Source organism: Rhinopithecus roxellana, chromosome 5 (genome assembly GCF_007565055.1).
Source record: "Rhinopithecus roxellana isolate Shanxi Qingling chromosome 5, ASM756505v1, whole genome shotgun sequence".
Taxonomy (NCBI): domain Eukaryota; kingdom Metazoa; phylum Chordata; class Mammalia; order Primates; family Cercopithecidae; genus Rhinopithecus; species Rhinopithecus roxellana.
Genome location: NC_044553.1, coordinates 105,841,733 through 105,859,423, shown reverse-complemented (window position 1 = coordinate 105,859,423; position 17,691 = coordinate 105,841,733). Strand labels below are relative to the sequence as shown.

At 48.2% G+C, this 17,691-nt stretch overlaps 1 protein-coding gene across 1 annotated transcript in view; it reads right to left on the bottom strand.

The window, feature by feature from the left end:
- Positions 1-17,691, bottom strand: part of ALPK3 (alpha kinase 3) — a 61,172-nt gene that overhangs the window by 34,653 nt on the left and 8,828 nt on the right. Inside the window, 3 exon segments of the mRNA XM_030931137.1 lie at positions 2,206-3,433; positions 4,002-4,119; positions 15,780-15,901. Coding sequence (XP_030786997.1) covers positions 2,206-3,433; positions 4,002-4,119; positions 15,780-15,901 — 1,468 coding nt within the window.

Here is a 17,691-nt window from a genome sequence, read left to right as displayed (position 1 = left end):
AACCTCTCAAGTACCACACTGCCTGAGCCCCTCCTCCTACCTTTGGGAGGCAAGGAAGAAGGGGCTAGTACTTCCTCCTCTGGCCCTACCAGGAGGATGCCACCATCTGGTATGGGGTTCCTCACCCTTTAGCCAGAGAAGCCAGATTTGCACACTAACTTGGCCAACAGCCTGGTCCCTTCCTAAATGAGCTATGAGGGCCTATGAGAGCCATCTCTTCCAAAAGGCCCTGCTATCCAGCCCGTGGGCTGTCAGGCATGTGCAGCAGCCCTACAAAGCCTTCCCCGGGCCACTGTGAACTTACCACTCCATTGGCCAAAACTACATGAGACCAGGCCTGAGGAGGGCAAGAGTCAGGAACAGGTTCCAGAAAGTCTGGTTTGAGGTCCCTGAGGTTTATTCCACTCCAAAGCCCTCTGAACCACTGTTCCTACAGTCTGACCTTAGCACCCATGAAATAAAACCATTTCCCATGGTCACCCTTGAAACTAGTCTTTCTCTCCTTCCCGCCATGAAAGTTCTCTCCGTGGGAAAGCCCCTCCTGTTCTCCACAAAGCATCCTTTCCCCTTTGCTCTCTGCGAGGTGCTGTATCAGCTTGTCCCTCACGTGCTTCCCTTCACTGCTCCAAGAAACCACCTGTCCTCTGTCCCTATCCCTGGGAAACACTGCTTTCCTCCTGTCTCCCCATGAAGCCATTCTCAGATCCATAACTCCCACTTCCTCTACCCCAAGAAATAGTCTCATCTTAGTTCTCACCAAAACCAGAGGCTGTCTCCACTTAAAGTTATCAGATTGAGCAAAAAAAAAAAATACCGCACTGGGCATGGTGGCTCATGCCTGTAATCCCAGCACTTTGGGAGGCTGAGGTGGGCAGATCACTTGAGATCAGGAGTTCGAGATCAGCCTGGCCAACATAGCAAAACCCCGTCTCTACTAAAAATACAAAAATTAGCCGGGCATGGTGCCTCATACCTTTAATTCCAACTACTTGGAAGGCTGAGACACAAGGATCGCTTGAACCCGGGAGTTGGAGGCTGCAGTGAGCTGAGATCGCACCACTGTACTGCATTCCAGCCTGGGCAACTCCATCTCAAACAAACAAACAAACAAAAAAACCAAAGAAAGAAATACTAGACACCCAGTTAAATCGAGATTTCAAATAAATAACCAGTATTTCTCAGTGTAAATATGTTCCATCTATTTTATCCACCCAGCTCCACTCTTGAAATATTTCTCCTTCTGCCACTCATAAGAAACACTGTCTTCTTTCTGTCCCACTATAAAACACTCTGTCTCCCAAAACCTCTGTGAAATAATGCCCTCTAAGCCCCTGAAACACGAAGCAATAACCAAAAGGGACAAATTGTTTCCTTCCTGCCCTCTCAATCCCGCCCCTCAAGCTCCTTAATGCTGCCACCCATCTGCCTCTTTGGGGAGTGGACACTCCACTACCCCTGTCTCCACACAAAACATCATCTTTTCTCTGTGGGCTACCTGTTCCCTAGAAGGTGATGGCACTCCTGTTATCAAGTAAAACACTTTTCTTTTGTATCCCACCATAGTCGTATCTGATCCCAACTGCCACTTACTTAGTTCTTAGTGGGCACCAGATTCTTACAACAGCCCTATGAAGTAGGTATTATTATTATTATTATTCCAGTTTTACAACTGGCTCTAGATCACACCATGTTAAGGCAGTCAGATTTGCATATAGGTATGCCTGACTCCAGAACCTTAGATAAACCCAGATTTAACCAGCATTTCCTGGACATTCAGCTTTGTTAAAAATCTAATGAACAGCCAAGTTGCCACCTGCTGTACACTACAGCACACACCTGCTCCTCCATCTCCCCCATGAAACACTGTTGCCTCAGCAAAGCCCACAGAAAGCTCTCCACTGGCCCCCTTTCCCACCCCAGAGAATATTATCTTCTTCCACCTCCCTCCAGGGCACAGTCCCCTTGGCTGTGAACTCCTACACTCCCAGAAGAGGGTCACAGTCAGGCTGTGCTGCCCACATGCCTGGCATCAGGAAACGGGCTGGGGCAAAGGGCATGCCTGCGGTTCCTGTAGCTGGCACTCCAGTCCCTCTCCACCCCTTTCTATAAATAGCCCTCTGCTCACTAGCTGCTGGAGCAGTTGCAGCAAGTTTCCATGAGGTCAGCTTCCCAGAGCGGCCTCCAGGCACCCAACACCACACTTACCTCTCCTGGAGTCCTGTGGCCTGCTTGCCCCTGCAGTGGGCTGTCCCGGGTGCCATGTCTCCGCCGGGCAGGGGGTGTCGGCACCTGGACAGAGGCCTGAGGTGGGGCCTTCATTAAGCTCTGGGCCCCACATTCTGGAGCTTGACTCAGAGAAGAAATGGGCTTACTGTCAGGGGTGGCCTCTCCTTTGGGCTTTGGAGGGGCGAATCTCTTTCTGTTGAAAGGCCTAGTCGGCTGGGGGGTGAAGGAGTGTGTGGGCTGGCCAGGAGCACCAGGCACCCCCTCGTCTCTAGCCCTGATGGGTGCCTTCCCCTTGAGACTCTCTCCAGGCGCCTGGACACTCAGGGTCTGGGGGCAGTCTTCCCCCAGAAGCCTGACTGCCCCGGTGTTCTCCAGGTACATGTCCTTCAAGGAGAAATACACTTCCTGGCCTGGGGCAGGGGCCTTCTGGGCCTTGTCTGGAGTGCCCACAGCAGAGGTTGGCTTCCTGGTACTATCTGTGCCAGAGGACCCAGGCCCCCGTGCAGCCCTGCCTCTGGGCTGGGTCTGAACCTGCTCCATGCCCGCGGGCCCCTGAGTCCCGCAGGAGTCAGGCTCGTCTGAGTTGGGGATGCAGTTTTCTGAAGAAAGGCGGCTTGGGGCTGCCTTTTCTAACTCTGGCTTCCGCAGGCCTTGCTTGGATTCCTCATCTTTCTTTTTCTTCTTGGCCCCACTCTCCTCTTTAAGGACTCTCTGAGGCCCCAGCTCCATGGCGTCACAGATGTATGTCAGCAAGCCATGCTCTCCACCGTCCTCCCCATTCTCGGGGGCAGCCTCCCCGTTGGTGGTCACTTCTCCAGAAGCAAAACTGTTGATCAGGCCCAAACCTGAGTGCTGAGCAGACTCAGTCTCTCCCTCCTGCCAAACCGCCAGGGTCCCACCCTCAGGGTCCCTGGTAGGGACCGAGGGGTCCAGCGCTTCAGCCCCACTCAGTCGGCGCTTTCGCTGGAAGCGGTCAGGGCTGAGCTTGCGCAGCGTGTCGGCCTCCCCTGGCGCCGCCTTCTCGTGCTTCCAGCTCTGCTCGATCTCGCGCAGCTTTGCCGCAGCCTTGCGTTTCAACTTGGCGAACCAGCGCTGGTGGATCTTGTACTCGGTCATGGTGCCCACCTCCAGGACCCCTGAGCAGGACACAATGCCCTTGCTGTTCTGGGCAGAGGCCTGGTAGATGGCGGCATCTTCTTCTCGACACCTAGAGGTAGGAGCTTGAGGTGCCACCTCTCCCCTCCTGAGAGGTGAGAGCCCCCACACCCCCCAGCCAGAGCCATTCAGAGCCAGGCATGCTTCCCCCTCCCCAGGGCAAGTCCTGCCGTGTGCCACGCCCCATCTCACACGTCACAACATACAACACCCTCCATTACAGTTGAGGGAACTGAGGCTGGCAAAAGGGTGGCGGCTGACCAAGGCCATACTGTCCCAGGAGGGATTAGACTCGGGGCCCAGGAGAGCTCCCTTCAGAAGCATGTGACCAACACAGCCCCTTGTGAAGTCATGATGATACAGTTGCTTTTTTTGGCCGCTGACCTCATGGAAAATATTTCTGTAGGTCAGGACCTCCGCTGGTTGCACCAGCTCTCTGTCAGGAATACTCCCACTCTGGCCTTAGGCAGATGTGGTTCAACCACACAGCAGAATCCCGCCCACCATCCCCAGAGAGTCCCTGGTCATCTCCATCTAGACTGCTCCATTTCTGAGGGCAGGACCCCAGCCAAAGGGCCCTCGGGAGGGCAGAGAGAGCAAAACAGGCCCTTCTCCCTCACCTGTACAGCTGCAGTGTGTGACGGTTGCCCTGATGAGTGATCTCATATTTTGGCAAGCCACAGTAGCGGTCCAGCTCCATATCATCCTTGTACCAGGTCACCTCTGGCTCTGGGTATCCTGAGAAAGAAGCAGGAGATTGGGTTGCAGGAAGGCCAGTTCCAAAATAATGGGAAGAGGCCGGGCACTGTGGCTCACACCTGTAATCCCAGCACTTTGGGAGGCTGAGGTAGGCAGTTCACCTGAGGTCAGGAGTTTGAGACCAGCCTGGCCAACATGGTGAAACCCAGTCTCTACTAAAAATACAAAAAAAAATTACCCAGACATGGTGGCGGGCTCCTGTAATCCCAGCTCCTTGGGAGGCTGAGGCAGGAGAATCGCTTGAACCCAGGAGGTGGAGGTTGCAGTGAGCCAAGATCTCGCCACTGCACTCCAGCCTAGGCGATAGAGTGAGACTCCATCTCAGTAATAGTAATAATAATAATAATAATAATAATAATAATAATGGGAGGAGAGAACACGAGGCCATGGCTTTCCAGACCACCTGAAGAGACTGGACAGGACCACCTGCCCCAGGCTTGCTGGAAGAACAGAGCCACCGTATGATAGCTCAGCTTATTTTTAGAAGCTGGTCCCTGTCAAAGCTGAAAACAATTCCCCTTCAGCAATAGGAAGGAAAATATGGAGGAGAAACTTCCTAGCTTCCTAATGGGAAGGGAGACAAGGAGTTTCCAGAAATCCCTGGCTCCTAGGAATAAGCTTCCTTCTATAGTGGCCCATTCTACTTCCTGAACTGCAGTAAGGGCTCTATCTACAGAGATCTCCTCCCCCATGTCCCACCATGAGCATCTCTTCCAAGAGCCCTCCTTCTTTCATTTCAGGTTCCTGAGCTGTTAGGATTATTTGACAACATGGCTAAAGCATCTATCTGTCCACCCATTCATTCATTTACCTATCGTCCATCTGTCCACACATCTACACCTTCCTACCCACCCTGTCACTGCAGTGACACTGACTGAGGTGTCTGCCCAGCCCCTTCTCGGGCACTTCCAGCCCACCCACAGGAGGAGCTCCCAGCTGTTACTGTCACGTGTCCCTTATCTCTCTGTCCACAGTTGATTGGTTCAGTAATGGACGCCAAATCAGCTAATCTAGCTAATTATTTGACCAAGTATTTGGGAATTAGGACCTACAGACAGTCTACCATTGTGTCTGGAAATTTAGCTTCAAAAGGGTAGAGCAGCCATGTTCTGCCACATGGACTGAGAAGCAAACACTACAGTGAGAGATGGAAAAAGGAAGTCGATGTTCAGGATTGAATAAGAAGTGGAAGACAGAGAGAGTTCCAAGAGGCTTCTAAGTACTAGTTCCATTCCTTGCCTGGGCACAGCTGCCCTCCTCTTGTCAATTCCATAAGAAGCCCCTCTGGACTTACCAATGAATCCTGATTCATATCTTAAGCTGACTGATCTGCATTACTTGCTCGAAATGAGACTGCTAACATACATTCACTCAAAGATATATATTAAGTATATATGAACAGCAAGCTAGGGTTATGAGGACACAGAACCACATGAGACAGCGTCTCTGCTCTCCAGGAGCTCATTGTGCGAAAGACAAGGTGAGACATGGCCAGGTGCAGTGGCTCAAGCCTGTAATCCCAGCACTTTGGAAGGCCAAGGTGGGCGGATCACGAGGTCAGGAAATCGAGACCATCCTGGCTAACACGGTGAAACCCCGTCTCTACTAAAAATACAGAAAAAATTAGCCCGGCGTGGTGGCGGATGCCTGTAGTCCTAGCTGCTCAGGAGGCTGAGGCAGGAGAATGGCGTGAATCCGGGAGGCAGAGCTTGCAGTGAGCCGAGATCACACCACTGCACTCCAGCCTGGGCAACAGAGCAAGACTCAGTCTCAAAAAAAAAAAAAAAAAAAAAAAGAAAAAAGAAAAAAAGAAAAGGTGAGACATGGCATGCACCTGGACAAGGCAGCAATGCACCTAACATCTGCACAGGTGCTCTGCCTTTCCTACTGCCTACAGATACACCATGCTCCTAAGTAAAGCTTCCCCTCACTGGATCCTACCTGCTCATGCCTAATCAAGGACATTTCTCTAGCAATTATTCCAGCTCATCCTGCATCATCAAATTTTTCCTCTCTGTTACATCTTTCCCATCAGCGTACAAGCCTGCTCTACTGTGTCCTTCTTTAAAAAGAACTTCCTTTGACCCCACAGCCTCCTCCAACCCCTGCTCTCATTTCTCTGCTCTCTGCTTTACAGAAAAATTCTTTGAAAGAGCTGCCTGTACTCACTGTCTTCATTTTCCTTCCTCCAGTCATACTTTTATAGCCTCTCTTGCACCAGAATTGCTCTTGTCAAAGTCACCCATAACTTGTACATTGCCAAATCCAATTCCTATGCCCATCTGCCTAATCCATCAGCGGTACCAACCCCTCTTCCTGAAACCTTTGCTTCACTTGCTTTTAGGACACCGCTCTAACTGCTCCTCGTACTTCACTGGCCGCTTTTCCTGAGCTCTTCATCAGTCCTCCCCTCCCACCTAGACCTGCCCCAGAGCTCAGGCCCCAGAACCATTTTCCATATTCTATCCCTACTCACAACCCAGAAGGTCCTAATTCTGTCCTGTGGCTTTCAAATATATGTATGCTTATGGACTCCCAAATTTCTATCTCCAGCCCAGTCTTCTACCCCAGTCATTATTTCTGACTGCATATCTGGCATTTCCACTTGAAGGTCTAAGAGGTATCAAGCTTACCATATCCCATCCAAGCTCCTTAGTCTGCCCTCCAAGCCAGTTCCCACAAATCTCAGTAAATAGCAACTTCATCCCTATATTTGGTTCAGGCCAATACCTGGAGGCAATCCTGTATTCCTTTCCTTGTCTCACCTCTGCTCCATCAGGCAATCTTGCTGGCCCTCCCTTAGAATATATCTAGAATCTGATCACTCCTTGCCATTCCGCACCAACAGCTTGGTCCACATTCCCGTCACCTCACACCTCAATTCCTACAATAACCTCCTCACTGATCTCGCTGCTTGGCTCTCTTCAGCCCATTCTCAGCAGAAAAGACAGAGTGATCCTTTTAAATAATGTCAGATCATGGTGCCCCTTTGCTCAAAACACCCCAATTAGCTCCATTTCACGCAGCCCTCATGATCTGGGCCCTGTGACCATGCTGGCCCCACCTCCCTCCACTTTCCCCCAGCTTGCTGTACCCACTCATGTGGTCCTGCTGGCTTGCCTCACACACCACGGGAGCACCATGCCTTGACTCCTGCAGGGCTCTGTTACTTCTCTAGAGAGGCCTTCCCTATCACCCTGTGTAAAGCAGCAACACTGTCTCCCAGGCACTTGCTATTCCTCTTACTATGTTTATTTTTCTTCATAGAACACATTGCTACCTGACACATTATACACTTAGGAGTGTGTTGGTTTACGTCCATCCTTTCCATGACAAACATCAGCTCCATGACAGCAGGGACTTATCTGTGTTATTCACTGCTGTGTCCCCAGTTCCTAGAATAGTCCCTGGTATGGAATCAACACTCATTAAATATTTATAGATGAATAAATGAAGCAATGCACTAAGTGCTTAGGGCTGCAGAGAATGGAGCATCACCTCTGGCTAGGGACTCAGGAAAGGTTTTTGTAGTGAGTGGCACCTGAACTCAACTTGGAAGGTGGGCAGGATTTCAGGAAAGATGGGTTCCATCCCCCCGATCTCCCGCTTCCCCTCAGCTCTCACATCACCTGTACTTCCCCTTCACAGCACTAATCACAATACTGTCATTGACTACTTCTTTGCCTATCTCTCCTGCTAGACTTAGGTCCCATGTGGGTAGAAACTGTATCTTGTTCACTGCTATATCCCCACCACCTAAGACAGTGCCTGACACTGTGGTGTGGTAATTACTTAAAAGAAATCTGTGGGACGATAAGTAAATGAGTGAGTAGGGTGAACACACAAGGTGGATGGGAAGGGCATGCCTGACAAGGGAACCCCAACAGGAGAGGGGGAGGGTGACAAGCAAAGGGCATGCTGGGGAACTGTGTACAGGAGCAGGGAGCAGGGGAGGTGAGGCTGCAGCAGCATTGGCCAGGAACAAACTCTGGGCAAACCTGGCTGTAAAGCGAGCCCCATGTTTCCACTGTGAGCTAAACCCCCTGGTTACATCACTGTGTGTGTGGCCAGAGCCAGCACAGGTGTCCTCACCATCCTGTGAGATGATCTCATCCCTACAAGGGCCCAGCTCAGAGCCTCCCTGCCCCATGACCCACCCAGCACAGCCTCAGTCTCCAGGGCATCTGAGTCCAGTCAGATGCTCGGGCAAGAGGGCAGGGGTGGGGCAAGGAGAGAGGACCTGAATGGATCCCACAGCCCCAGGGCTGGGGCCTCAGCCTCCATGCCACCCTCTGGTGCTGCCTCTACACAGCAGGGGCCAATCCAATAGCTTAGGGGCTTCATAGCCACAATGAGCTTTGGAAGCAAATTTATTTGGGAGAACACATTGCCTTGAGCCCTGAATAATGTGAACTATATCCTAAAATGCATAAAAGCAGGAGAGCTCTGGGTCCTTCACTCCCAACTATGCATTTGTGCATGTCCACAGGCAGGTGTGCACACACTTCCAGCCCTGGCCAGGAGAGCCCACAGCAGCACTTGAGCCTGTGGCCTTCCCTCGGCCCCTTCACACCCTGTGACATCTGTTTCACAGCCAGCAGACCTGACTCAAGAACCCAGCTTGGAAACTTGCAGCCTTGTCCCAACCATTCCCAGTTCACAGAAGCTCCGATTCAAAAGAATAATGAATGGAAATGTAAAGTTTTCAAAAAGCTTTCAAATACATAGAATTTCATTTGACCCTCAGAACACTCCTGTGCAAATGATTGCTAACATTAATGAAGACTTACTATGTGCCAGATACTAAGCTGAATACTTCTCATGTATTATCTCATCTAATCCTCACAAAAATCCTATGAGGAATGCACTCTGCTACTAATCTCCAATTTAAGGACGAGGAAATCCCAGCTCATGAAATTAAAGCTCTTGTCCAAAGTTATCTAGCTAGCAAGTAGAGAGCCAGAATTCAAATCCCTCTCTTCTATAACACAGGCCGGTATTTTACTTCCTATTTTACACAAAAAGAAAATGAGGCTCAGAGAAGCTAAGTAACACCCAGGGTCTCACAGCCAGCACGTGGCAAAGCCCTAGGTTTCCTTTTCCTTTCTCCAGTACTCTTTCCACTGGGGTTTCTGAGACCAATATGTAAGTTTTTGCTCCCAACAGTCATTTTTAGACTTACTTCTCTAAAAAAGTTTCCTCAGGAACATGGTCCTATTTCAGAAGACTCAGTCCCTTTGTACAACCTGCCCACTGCTGATGCTTCCTCCTTCCAGCCCAATATGAACATGTGCACCCACATGCAAACACACACACACACACACACACACACATACACACACAACATAGAATCTACAACAGAGTTGAGGAGAGTGGAGGAGGGAAGCCCCTGTGCTGGAGAGAGTGGGCTGCCTCAAGGAAGACAGTAGCATTCTGGCCAGAGGGGCTCCTGGGGCAGACAGGAGCTAGCGGAGGCCCACTATCTTCCCATAAGCCTACTGTGAGTTGGAAGAACCCCAGGGCCTTGCCTCTCTTCTCCGTGACCCCAAGGGCTTCCATCACAGGTCGGCCAGCAGGAGCACTGCTGGCGCAGATGACTCTCCCTCACCTGGACTAAGTTCTGACCACCAGGAAAGCATCACCTCTGCCTGGCAGGGCCCTGGTGGGCTCACTCATCCTAGCCTTGTTTAGGAAATGCTATCAGCAGTGAGGAAGGAAGAGTGCACGTGTGGTCACTCTGGAGACAAGCCAGGAGCAAAACAGCAGCCTCACACAGAGGCCAGTCTCAGCCAGAGATCCATCCACCTTCCACCTCTCCAGTCTAGAGAGCTCCCGTGTCTAACCCTGACTCTAGTTTGCAGAACCTTCCACATTGCCCCTCCTCTCCTCTCTCCCCCTCTCCTACAGCCTGCATTTTCTCCTTGCTAATTGGAAAAGGCTTGTTTGAGGTGTACTATGGTGATCATAGAGACCTCTTTCCTAATGTACTACACAAAACTCAGGTAAGCTGAGATTCTGAATGTATGTGAGGATGAGTGAGGGCAGGAGAGGAGAAGATCAACAATGGACTAAGGTATGGATATCAGAGGTAGCCAGAGCCCCAGAAACCTTACAGACTTCATTGGTAGTGTTGTAGATCTTGGCACAGTAGGTGCTATGATATACACAGTAGGTAGGTTGTATGATATACAACCATATATCATAAAATAAATCTCTGAGCAGCCCTGCCTGGTCATCATGAGATGTGGCAGAAAAGGTTGCTCCTTTGGATTGGGCTTGAAACAGGGAACAGCTTACTTCCATGATGACACTGAGAATATTTGATAAAATACCCCATGATAAGCCAGACTCATGTCTGGCATCTCCACATTGCTCTCAAACTCCATGGCTACAAAGAAAAGAATGGAAAAGGAGAGAAAGGAGAGCCATCTCTGACACCTGCACCCCTCAAGTGGTCCCAGGTCCCCACTGCAGCTGCTGTTACCCAGGTATCAAAGCTGCGGCTGAAATGAACAGGCAATGTGGAAAGTGGAAAAGATACTGGTTTTGTCATCAGCACAGTCAAGGTTCACTGTGGTCATCTGATATGTACTGAGCATCTTCGTGCCAGCTCTGGAGAGGCATGATGTGTCAGGTGTGTGCCCTGTCCTTGTAGATGTCATGATCTTGTTGGAGAGAGAGATGTGTAAACAAAAAAACTATGTGGTGGAGGATGGATCAAGAGCTCTCCTGGAAACACTGGAGATGACCTCCCAGAGGGCAAGCCCCTTGAAAGGAGAGAAGGATTTTGCCAGGCAGAAAACGAGTAGGCTTCTAGGTAAAAAGGCAGAATGAACATGCCATCTATCTTCACACCCTTCCTCAAGCTCACTAAACTGCCCTGAAAAGACTTTTTAATCAATGAAGATGAAGTGAACAGGCAAGGAGAGTAATAGGAGCAACAAAATTTTGAAAGTTAGAAAGCAGATGGACAAGTGGAAACTGACTTAGCAGACTCAAGACAGCTCAACCCTAAGCTAGCAGTGGAGAAAACTGAGAACTATCCTTTCGACACCAGAAAATCCCCAAAGGGCCTAAGAATTGGCAAATTGGTACCTCTGGAACTGGGAGAAAGAGGAAGGAAGAAAGGTTAAAAGGTGCTTAGAAAATAGATCTCTGGAACCCTTCACCCATTCTATCTCACTGGATGACTGCTCCTTCCCCACCACAGCCAAAGGTAAAGTTTATTATTTGGAAATGTAAAAGTCTGCCCTGAGAGTAAGCCAGCATAACTGAGGGATAACTATTCTATGAAAAATAGACAAATGTAATAACCATGTATCATAAAATAAATGTCTTATGCTGAGAGCCCACCCAGCCCTCTGGTCTATATAACTCCCAGAAAATCTTTTGCTAGGAAACCTCACTAGTCCAAGAGGAAGAAACTAAAGAAACTTACTTGGCAGTTCCCAACAGTGGCTACCTAGATCACCCTACAGTAAACAGCCAAGTTTTCAGGCCCCTCCTCCTTGCTCAGAACCTCTGATCAGCTTGTAAGTCTCCTACTCTTGCTCATTATCTGACAGCCAAAGATTTCTAGATATGGGAGGAAAGCCTGTCATTGAAGATTGATGATAAAATTAAATTAAACAGAGAAAAAGCAAGACAGAAGAAAAACTACGCAAGGAAAAGGAAACTTTTAGTAAACTATCATTAATAAGCATTTCAGACAGCTAAGAAAAGATACTACATTCATGAAAAGTGCAGGATGCTTACAGAAAATGACAAAAATTAAAACCCTTGGAAATTAAAATTCAGTAGAAGAGTTGAAAGATAAAACTGAGGAAATCTCCCAGAAAGTAGAGCAAAAGACAAATAGATGAAATGGGAATAAAGGATAAGAAAATAAAAGTCCATGTCCAGGGGAACAGCTATCCAAACAGGAGTTCGTAAAGTAAGATGACAGAAAACAGGAGGATAAAATCAAATTTCCCAGAACTAAAGGCTCTCCGTTTCCAACTGAAAGCATCTAAGCATGTTCCAGGGTGAAGAGACCCATATCAAAATACATCATTATGAAATACCAGAACACTCTTACAAGCTTCCAGAGAGAAAAACCGGTCACATGCAAGGAATTAGGATCAAACTGTCTTCTCACTCTGAAAAGCAACATTGGAAGCAAAAAGATAATGGAACAATGTCTAAAATTCTGAAGGAAAATTATTTTCAGCTTATAATTCTATACCCAGCCAAATTCCCAAGAAAAAGTAAAGTAGAAAAAAAAGAGGCCGGGCACACTGGCTCATGCCTGCTATAATCCCAGCACTTTGGGAGGCCAAGGTGGGAGGATTGCTTGAGCCCAGAAGTTTGAGACCAGCCTGGCAACATAGTAGGACTTAGTCTCTACCACACACACACACATACACACACACAAAAAATAAGCTGGGTGTGGTGGCACATGCCTGTGGTCCCAGCTACTCAGGAGGTGGAGGCAAGAGGATCACCTGAGCCGGGGAGGTTGAGGCTGCAGTGATCTGTGATCATGCCACTGTACTCCAGCCTGGGTGACAGAGGAAACTTTGCCTCAAAAAACCAACCAACCAACCAACCAAAAAAACATTTTCAGATACAAGGAATCCAACATTTGTTTCCCATGTACTCTTTCTAGAAAGCTACCAAAACAAGAATGTAAATCAAGAAAGAAAAAAATGTAGAATGCAAAAAGCAGGAAAGTTATCACAGAAGAGAGGTAAAACAAATCTAGAGGATGGCAACTGTGTACCAGATGCAGGGAGAAATGAAGGCACATTGGAGCAGTGGGACTCAAGGGAGAGCAAGGTCCAGAGCTTGCCATCACCATGCCCTCTGCTACTCCACCATCTTCAGGACCTGATGAAACCACTCGGGCAGTATTCAATAAAGCAAAACAAAATAAACCAAGAAAGGAAGACATGAGATCCAGGAAGCTGAATTAACCCCACAGAAAAGCAAAGGGAAGACCCAGGATAACAGCTGTGTATCAGGCCCCAAAAGGCTAGCAGTTCAGATAAAAGAAGAATGGAGAGCTCCAAGGGGAATATCTCCAAGGAAAGTAACTGCCAGATTACTGATGTCATTGACCTTGCAGAATATTGTCTTAAGAGGCTATTAGGAGGTATAAGAAAAATTAGCAACAGATACCAAAAAAAGAAACAAATGAAAAACGATGGAAAGTACTAACCTTAGGAAAAACAAAAGAAAAAAAAATAAGCATAGTATGCTACAATGTTCAGTTACAAATAATATTGCATAGGCATAATAAGGTAAACAGTAAATGTTGATTTAAGCAAAAATTATGATATAACTGAAGCAGGATAGTTTTAGAAAACTATCATTAATAAGAGTCAAGGAAGTAACCATGTCCTCAGGACACAGCAACCATCGGGACCATACAGTCAACACAATTAAGCCCTAACATGGGCATTGTAAAGTTAATTCAAGCAAAGCTATCTCCAGTAGGGAATTTCCCATGTAGAAAGCAGGAGCATTTTGATTTTACCTGTCCTCAAACTCACCCTTTGCTCATTGTAATAGTAAAAAACACACCCCTGGGTGGAGATTTAAGATACATGCCTCATTAGCATGGGTGTGGTGGCATACGCCTGTGGTCCCAGATACTCATGACGTTTGAACAAGCATGTACAGCTACTGCGCATGTGCACCCAGAAGACCACCCAGAACATGCTTACGAGCAACACCTCTTCCTACTGCCTCATGAATAATCATGTAAAACTTACAGAAAGGTAGTCTCCCTAGGTACCAGTCTTTGCTGTCTCATCCTCACGAGAAGCCCAAGCTGAATCTTCTCTCTCAGGTGTCCTGTCTATTCTGCACCTAACTTTTACAGTATTCTTTTTCCTTTGCAATAAATTGTTCTATCTCCTTTGCTGTGTGTCTTTTGTTTAAATCTTTTTAAACTAAGAAGATGAGAACCAAAGTCCCACAACTGCTATCAACATAATTATATGAATAAGATAAGTTTAGGGAAATAGAGAAAATGATAGTATAAAATAGCTAATTCCTTATCTACCATAACAGGAAGACAATAGAGAACATCTAAAACTGAAGAATTTCACGTAGTACTCAGCATGATGGAAATGTATACATGCCAGAAGAAACAGCTAAAAGCTGAAAACAGTTGCTTCTGGGAAGACAAATTGAGAAGGGTGAACTGCTGTATTTTGAAGTATGCCTTTTAGTATAATTTGAAGTCTTAAATTATGTGCATATATTAATTTGACAAAGTAAAATTTAATTTTCTTTAAAAAGAAGCATTAAGGACTTTCTAAATAGAGAATCAGATGTGCAGAAGCACGAAGCTGTGAAAGAACTGGGTTTTTCTAGGAAACTCTAAGTGCCACAGTAACACAAGAGATGCAGGCGGGAAGCAGCATCAGATGCCGGAGAGCAAAAGCAGTGTCTCCCTCACCAGTGCTGCAGACTTTGGCAATGCATCGGCCTCTTTCAGCTTCCTCCTTGGTAAAATTTGACTAAAAATAGCACTTACATCATAGGGATTTGTAAGAATGCAATGACAATGGAAACAGACAACTTGTGAAATTCACCATATGCCATACAAAGGTATGGGATGAATACCTATGTCCCTCGGAGCAGAGAGTGTTCTCAGTCTGCAGCTCAGAGGGTTGAGTAAGGGTGAGAACTGCCCAAGTGAGAAGCTGTTTACTGGCTGGGGTAAACAAGTCCCCCAGAATTAGGGAATGTCACAGCTGGAAACCACGAATGCCCTTGACTTACAGAAACAACAGGCTCTCCAGAGAGAGCCTGGGCCTGGGATCTGATAGCTGCACAGCTGGGAGGTGTGGGTACCCATTCATGGGTCCTGCAGGCCCTGAGGCTGGTCAGGTTGGAGTCTCTACTGGGTGGTCTGGGGGAGAGGCAATGTCTAGAACCACCCTCCCAGCACTCCCACCCACTATCCTCCCCTTCCAAGGAGTATCACTCTGCTTCCTATTCTGCCAAACAGTTGCTTCAAATTCCACCATGAAGCTCAGTGAAATGCAAATAACAGTAGTCAGTTTCTAACACTTATATGGTACTTACTCCAGGTACTACTACAAACACTTTGCATGTATTAACTCATTCAATCTCAATTAACCCTATGAAGTGCATCCTATCATTATCCCCACTTTACAGATGAGGCAGCTGAGAGGTTATGTAACCTGCTCAGTAACATCATTGGAAAGGGGATGAGCCAGGACTCTAAGCCAGGCAGTCTGCCTCCAGGGTCTGTAGTCAGAATCACCACATGCAATTATCCTCTCAGGCTTGAGACTCCCAACCATCTAATTACTCAACTATAACATGGGGATACTCAGGGAGATGGCCTCAAAGATCTCTTTCCATTGGAGTACTTCTTTTCGTGCAACACATATCCATTAGTCATGGATGTATGCCAAAGAAGAGTAGGGTATATATGTGGCTCCATAATGGGAGGAGCAAGGGGCACTAGCTCCTTGTTGGTGAGAAAAAGCTCAGAAAGTAAATATCACCTCACATAGTTTTGTGCACACAGCCTTTCCACCCCACCATTCCTGTCCTCACAGCCTCCTTGGACCCTGCTCTCTGCAGAGGCCCTGGCATGGAGCATACAGACTCCTTACCTGTGACGATGCAGGTGAACCTGACGTCGCTGTCCTCAGACACAGCCCGGGACTTGAGTGTGGTCTCGAATAGCGGCTGGGTCTCCTCTGTGAGCTGAGCAATGATGGAGCAGAAGGTGCTCCTAGGAGAGGCAAAGAGCTATTCAGAGCTGGCCTTCCCCACAACAAACAGCACAGCCTGGCCTGTCCAAGGTAGCTTCCGTCTCACCATGCCTGTCCATCTTCCTGCGGTCAGAGCTCCAGCACCCAGGCAAGTCTTTCTTCAAGGCAGCCTGTGCCTCTTGGCTAGGCTGGGGCCAGGTATCAAGGGGTTGAATGGAATCCTGACCCAGACCCATTACAATAGGCAAGTTACTGACTATGGGCCAGGCTCCTGAGCATGCCATGCTACCAGCTGAGGCATCCCCTCCCATCATTGTTGGGGGGGCCTTACTTCACCCTGCACCTTTCATCTCCAGGGACACTGGTGCATGAGGGAGACACACAGATAAGTAGGTCAAGCCTCGGGGATGGAACCCCCAGCATAGCAGAGCCTCCATTCATGCCAAGAGGGGAAGGCCAGCCAACCCTCAGTGACTCAAGGTCCTAAGAGTACAGGAGCCTCTCCTAGAGCTTGGGCTTAGGAGAAAAGCTCCTACATTTGTGAGTGCAGACCCACAATGGACAAAGAATAAGCTGGCCAATGCTACGGGTCTAGACCCAAAGGGGAACTCTAATTCATAAGGGTATCAGAAAGGAGAGACCCACCCCAAATGAAGCTGAGAAGCAGCCTTGGAAAGCCAGCTGTGGCTCCCCTGCTCCATCCCTGGATACCACATGCTGAAGTGAAACATGGTTGGCTGCTCCAGAACCAACCAGCAGGAGTGCCAAATCACAAACAGATCCACCCCTGCAAAAGCCAGAACTTTTAGTTCCCTTCTCCAGTCCATCTCCCAGATTTCAGGGGCATCAGTAAGCACTGAGTCCAGTACAAACTCACCAACAACGCTCAGGGCTTACAGTCTTCTCCCTTCTGGGCCCAGGAAGCAAACCACCATGCCAAACCCTTTCAAGGGCCAGCAGAGACACAGTGCGTTCCTAGGTGTGAAGCGTCACCACAGAGCCAGGTTGTGTGGTGCACAAGCCGTGCCCGGCCCTCCCTCCCCAGGCACACATCCCATTGTGAGCAGCAGAGAGGACTGTGAGGGGGGCAAAGTGAAGAGAAGCAGGAGAAACTGTAGTGAGAAAGACACATCATTCAAAGGTGCCTTTCCCTGTGCCTCAGAGGAAGGGATGGTCACCCAAGGGCAATGTTTGTCTGTCCATGGCCTCTCTGCCAGGGGCCAAGAGAGTCTGTGGAAGCAGAAGCAAACAGGATCTAGAACCCTACATACTTTGTGGGGAGGGGTTCCACATTCAATGTATCTTTTCTGTGAATATTATTCTAGACTTGAGTTTGAGGAGAAGGGTTGTACCCCAGAGAATATCTGGAATCAATAAGACTTCTGGACTGATGGGGGTCCCGCTATGGTTTCACCACAGGAATGCAGATACCTGGGCATTTCTGGAGTTGACAAGGGCCCTCCCCGGCAAAGATCACCCATAAAGGGGATCCCAATCTCACACACCTGAACATCTGAGCTGGGTCTGCAGTTAGACATATTCTGTAACACTCCCTACAACCTTCCCTCACCTACAGCTCATCTGTGCAATAAGCTTCTTTTCATTTTCTTCTTAAGCCAGTCAGAAATAGAGGGTCCTCAGGTCCTAGGCTATCAACTCCCTGAACACTCAGGAAGTGTTAATATCTGAAAATGTTTCTTGCTGCTATCATACTAACAGCAATTTCTGATTTGGGGAAATAGCAAATCTCAATCAACAGTTTCTAGAAACCACCAGGGTAAACATAATCCTACTTCCATGAGTCTGTAGT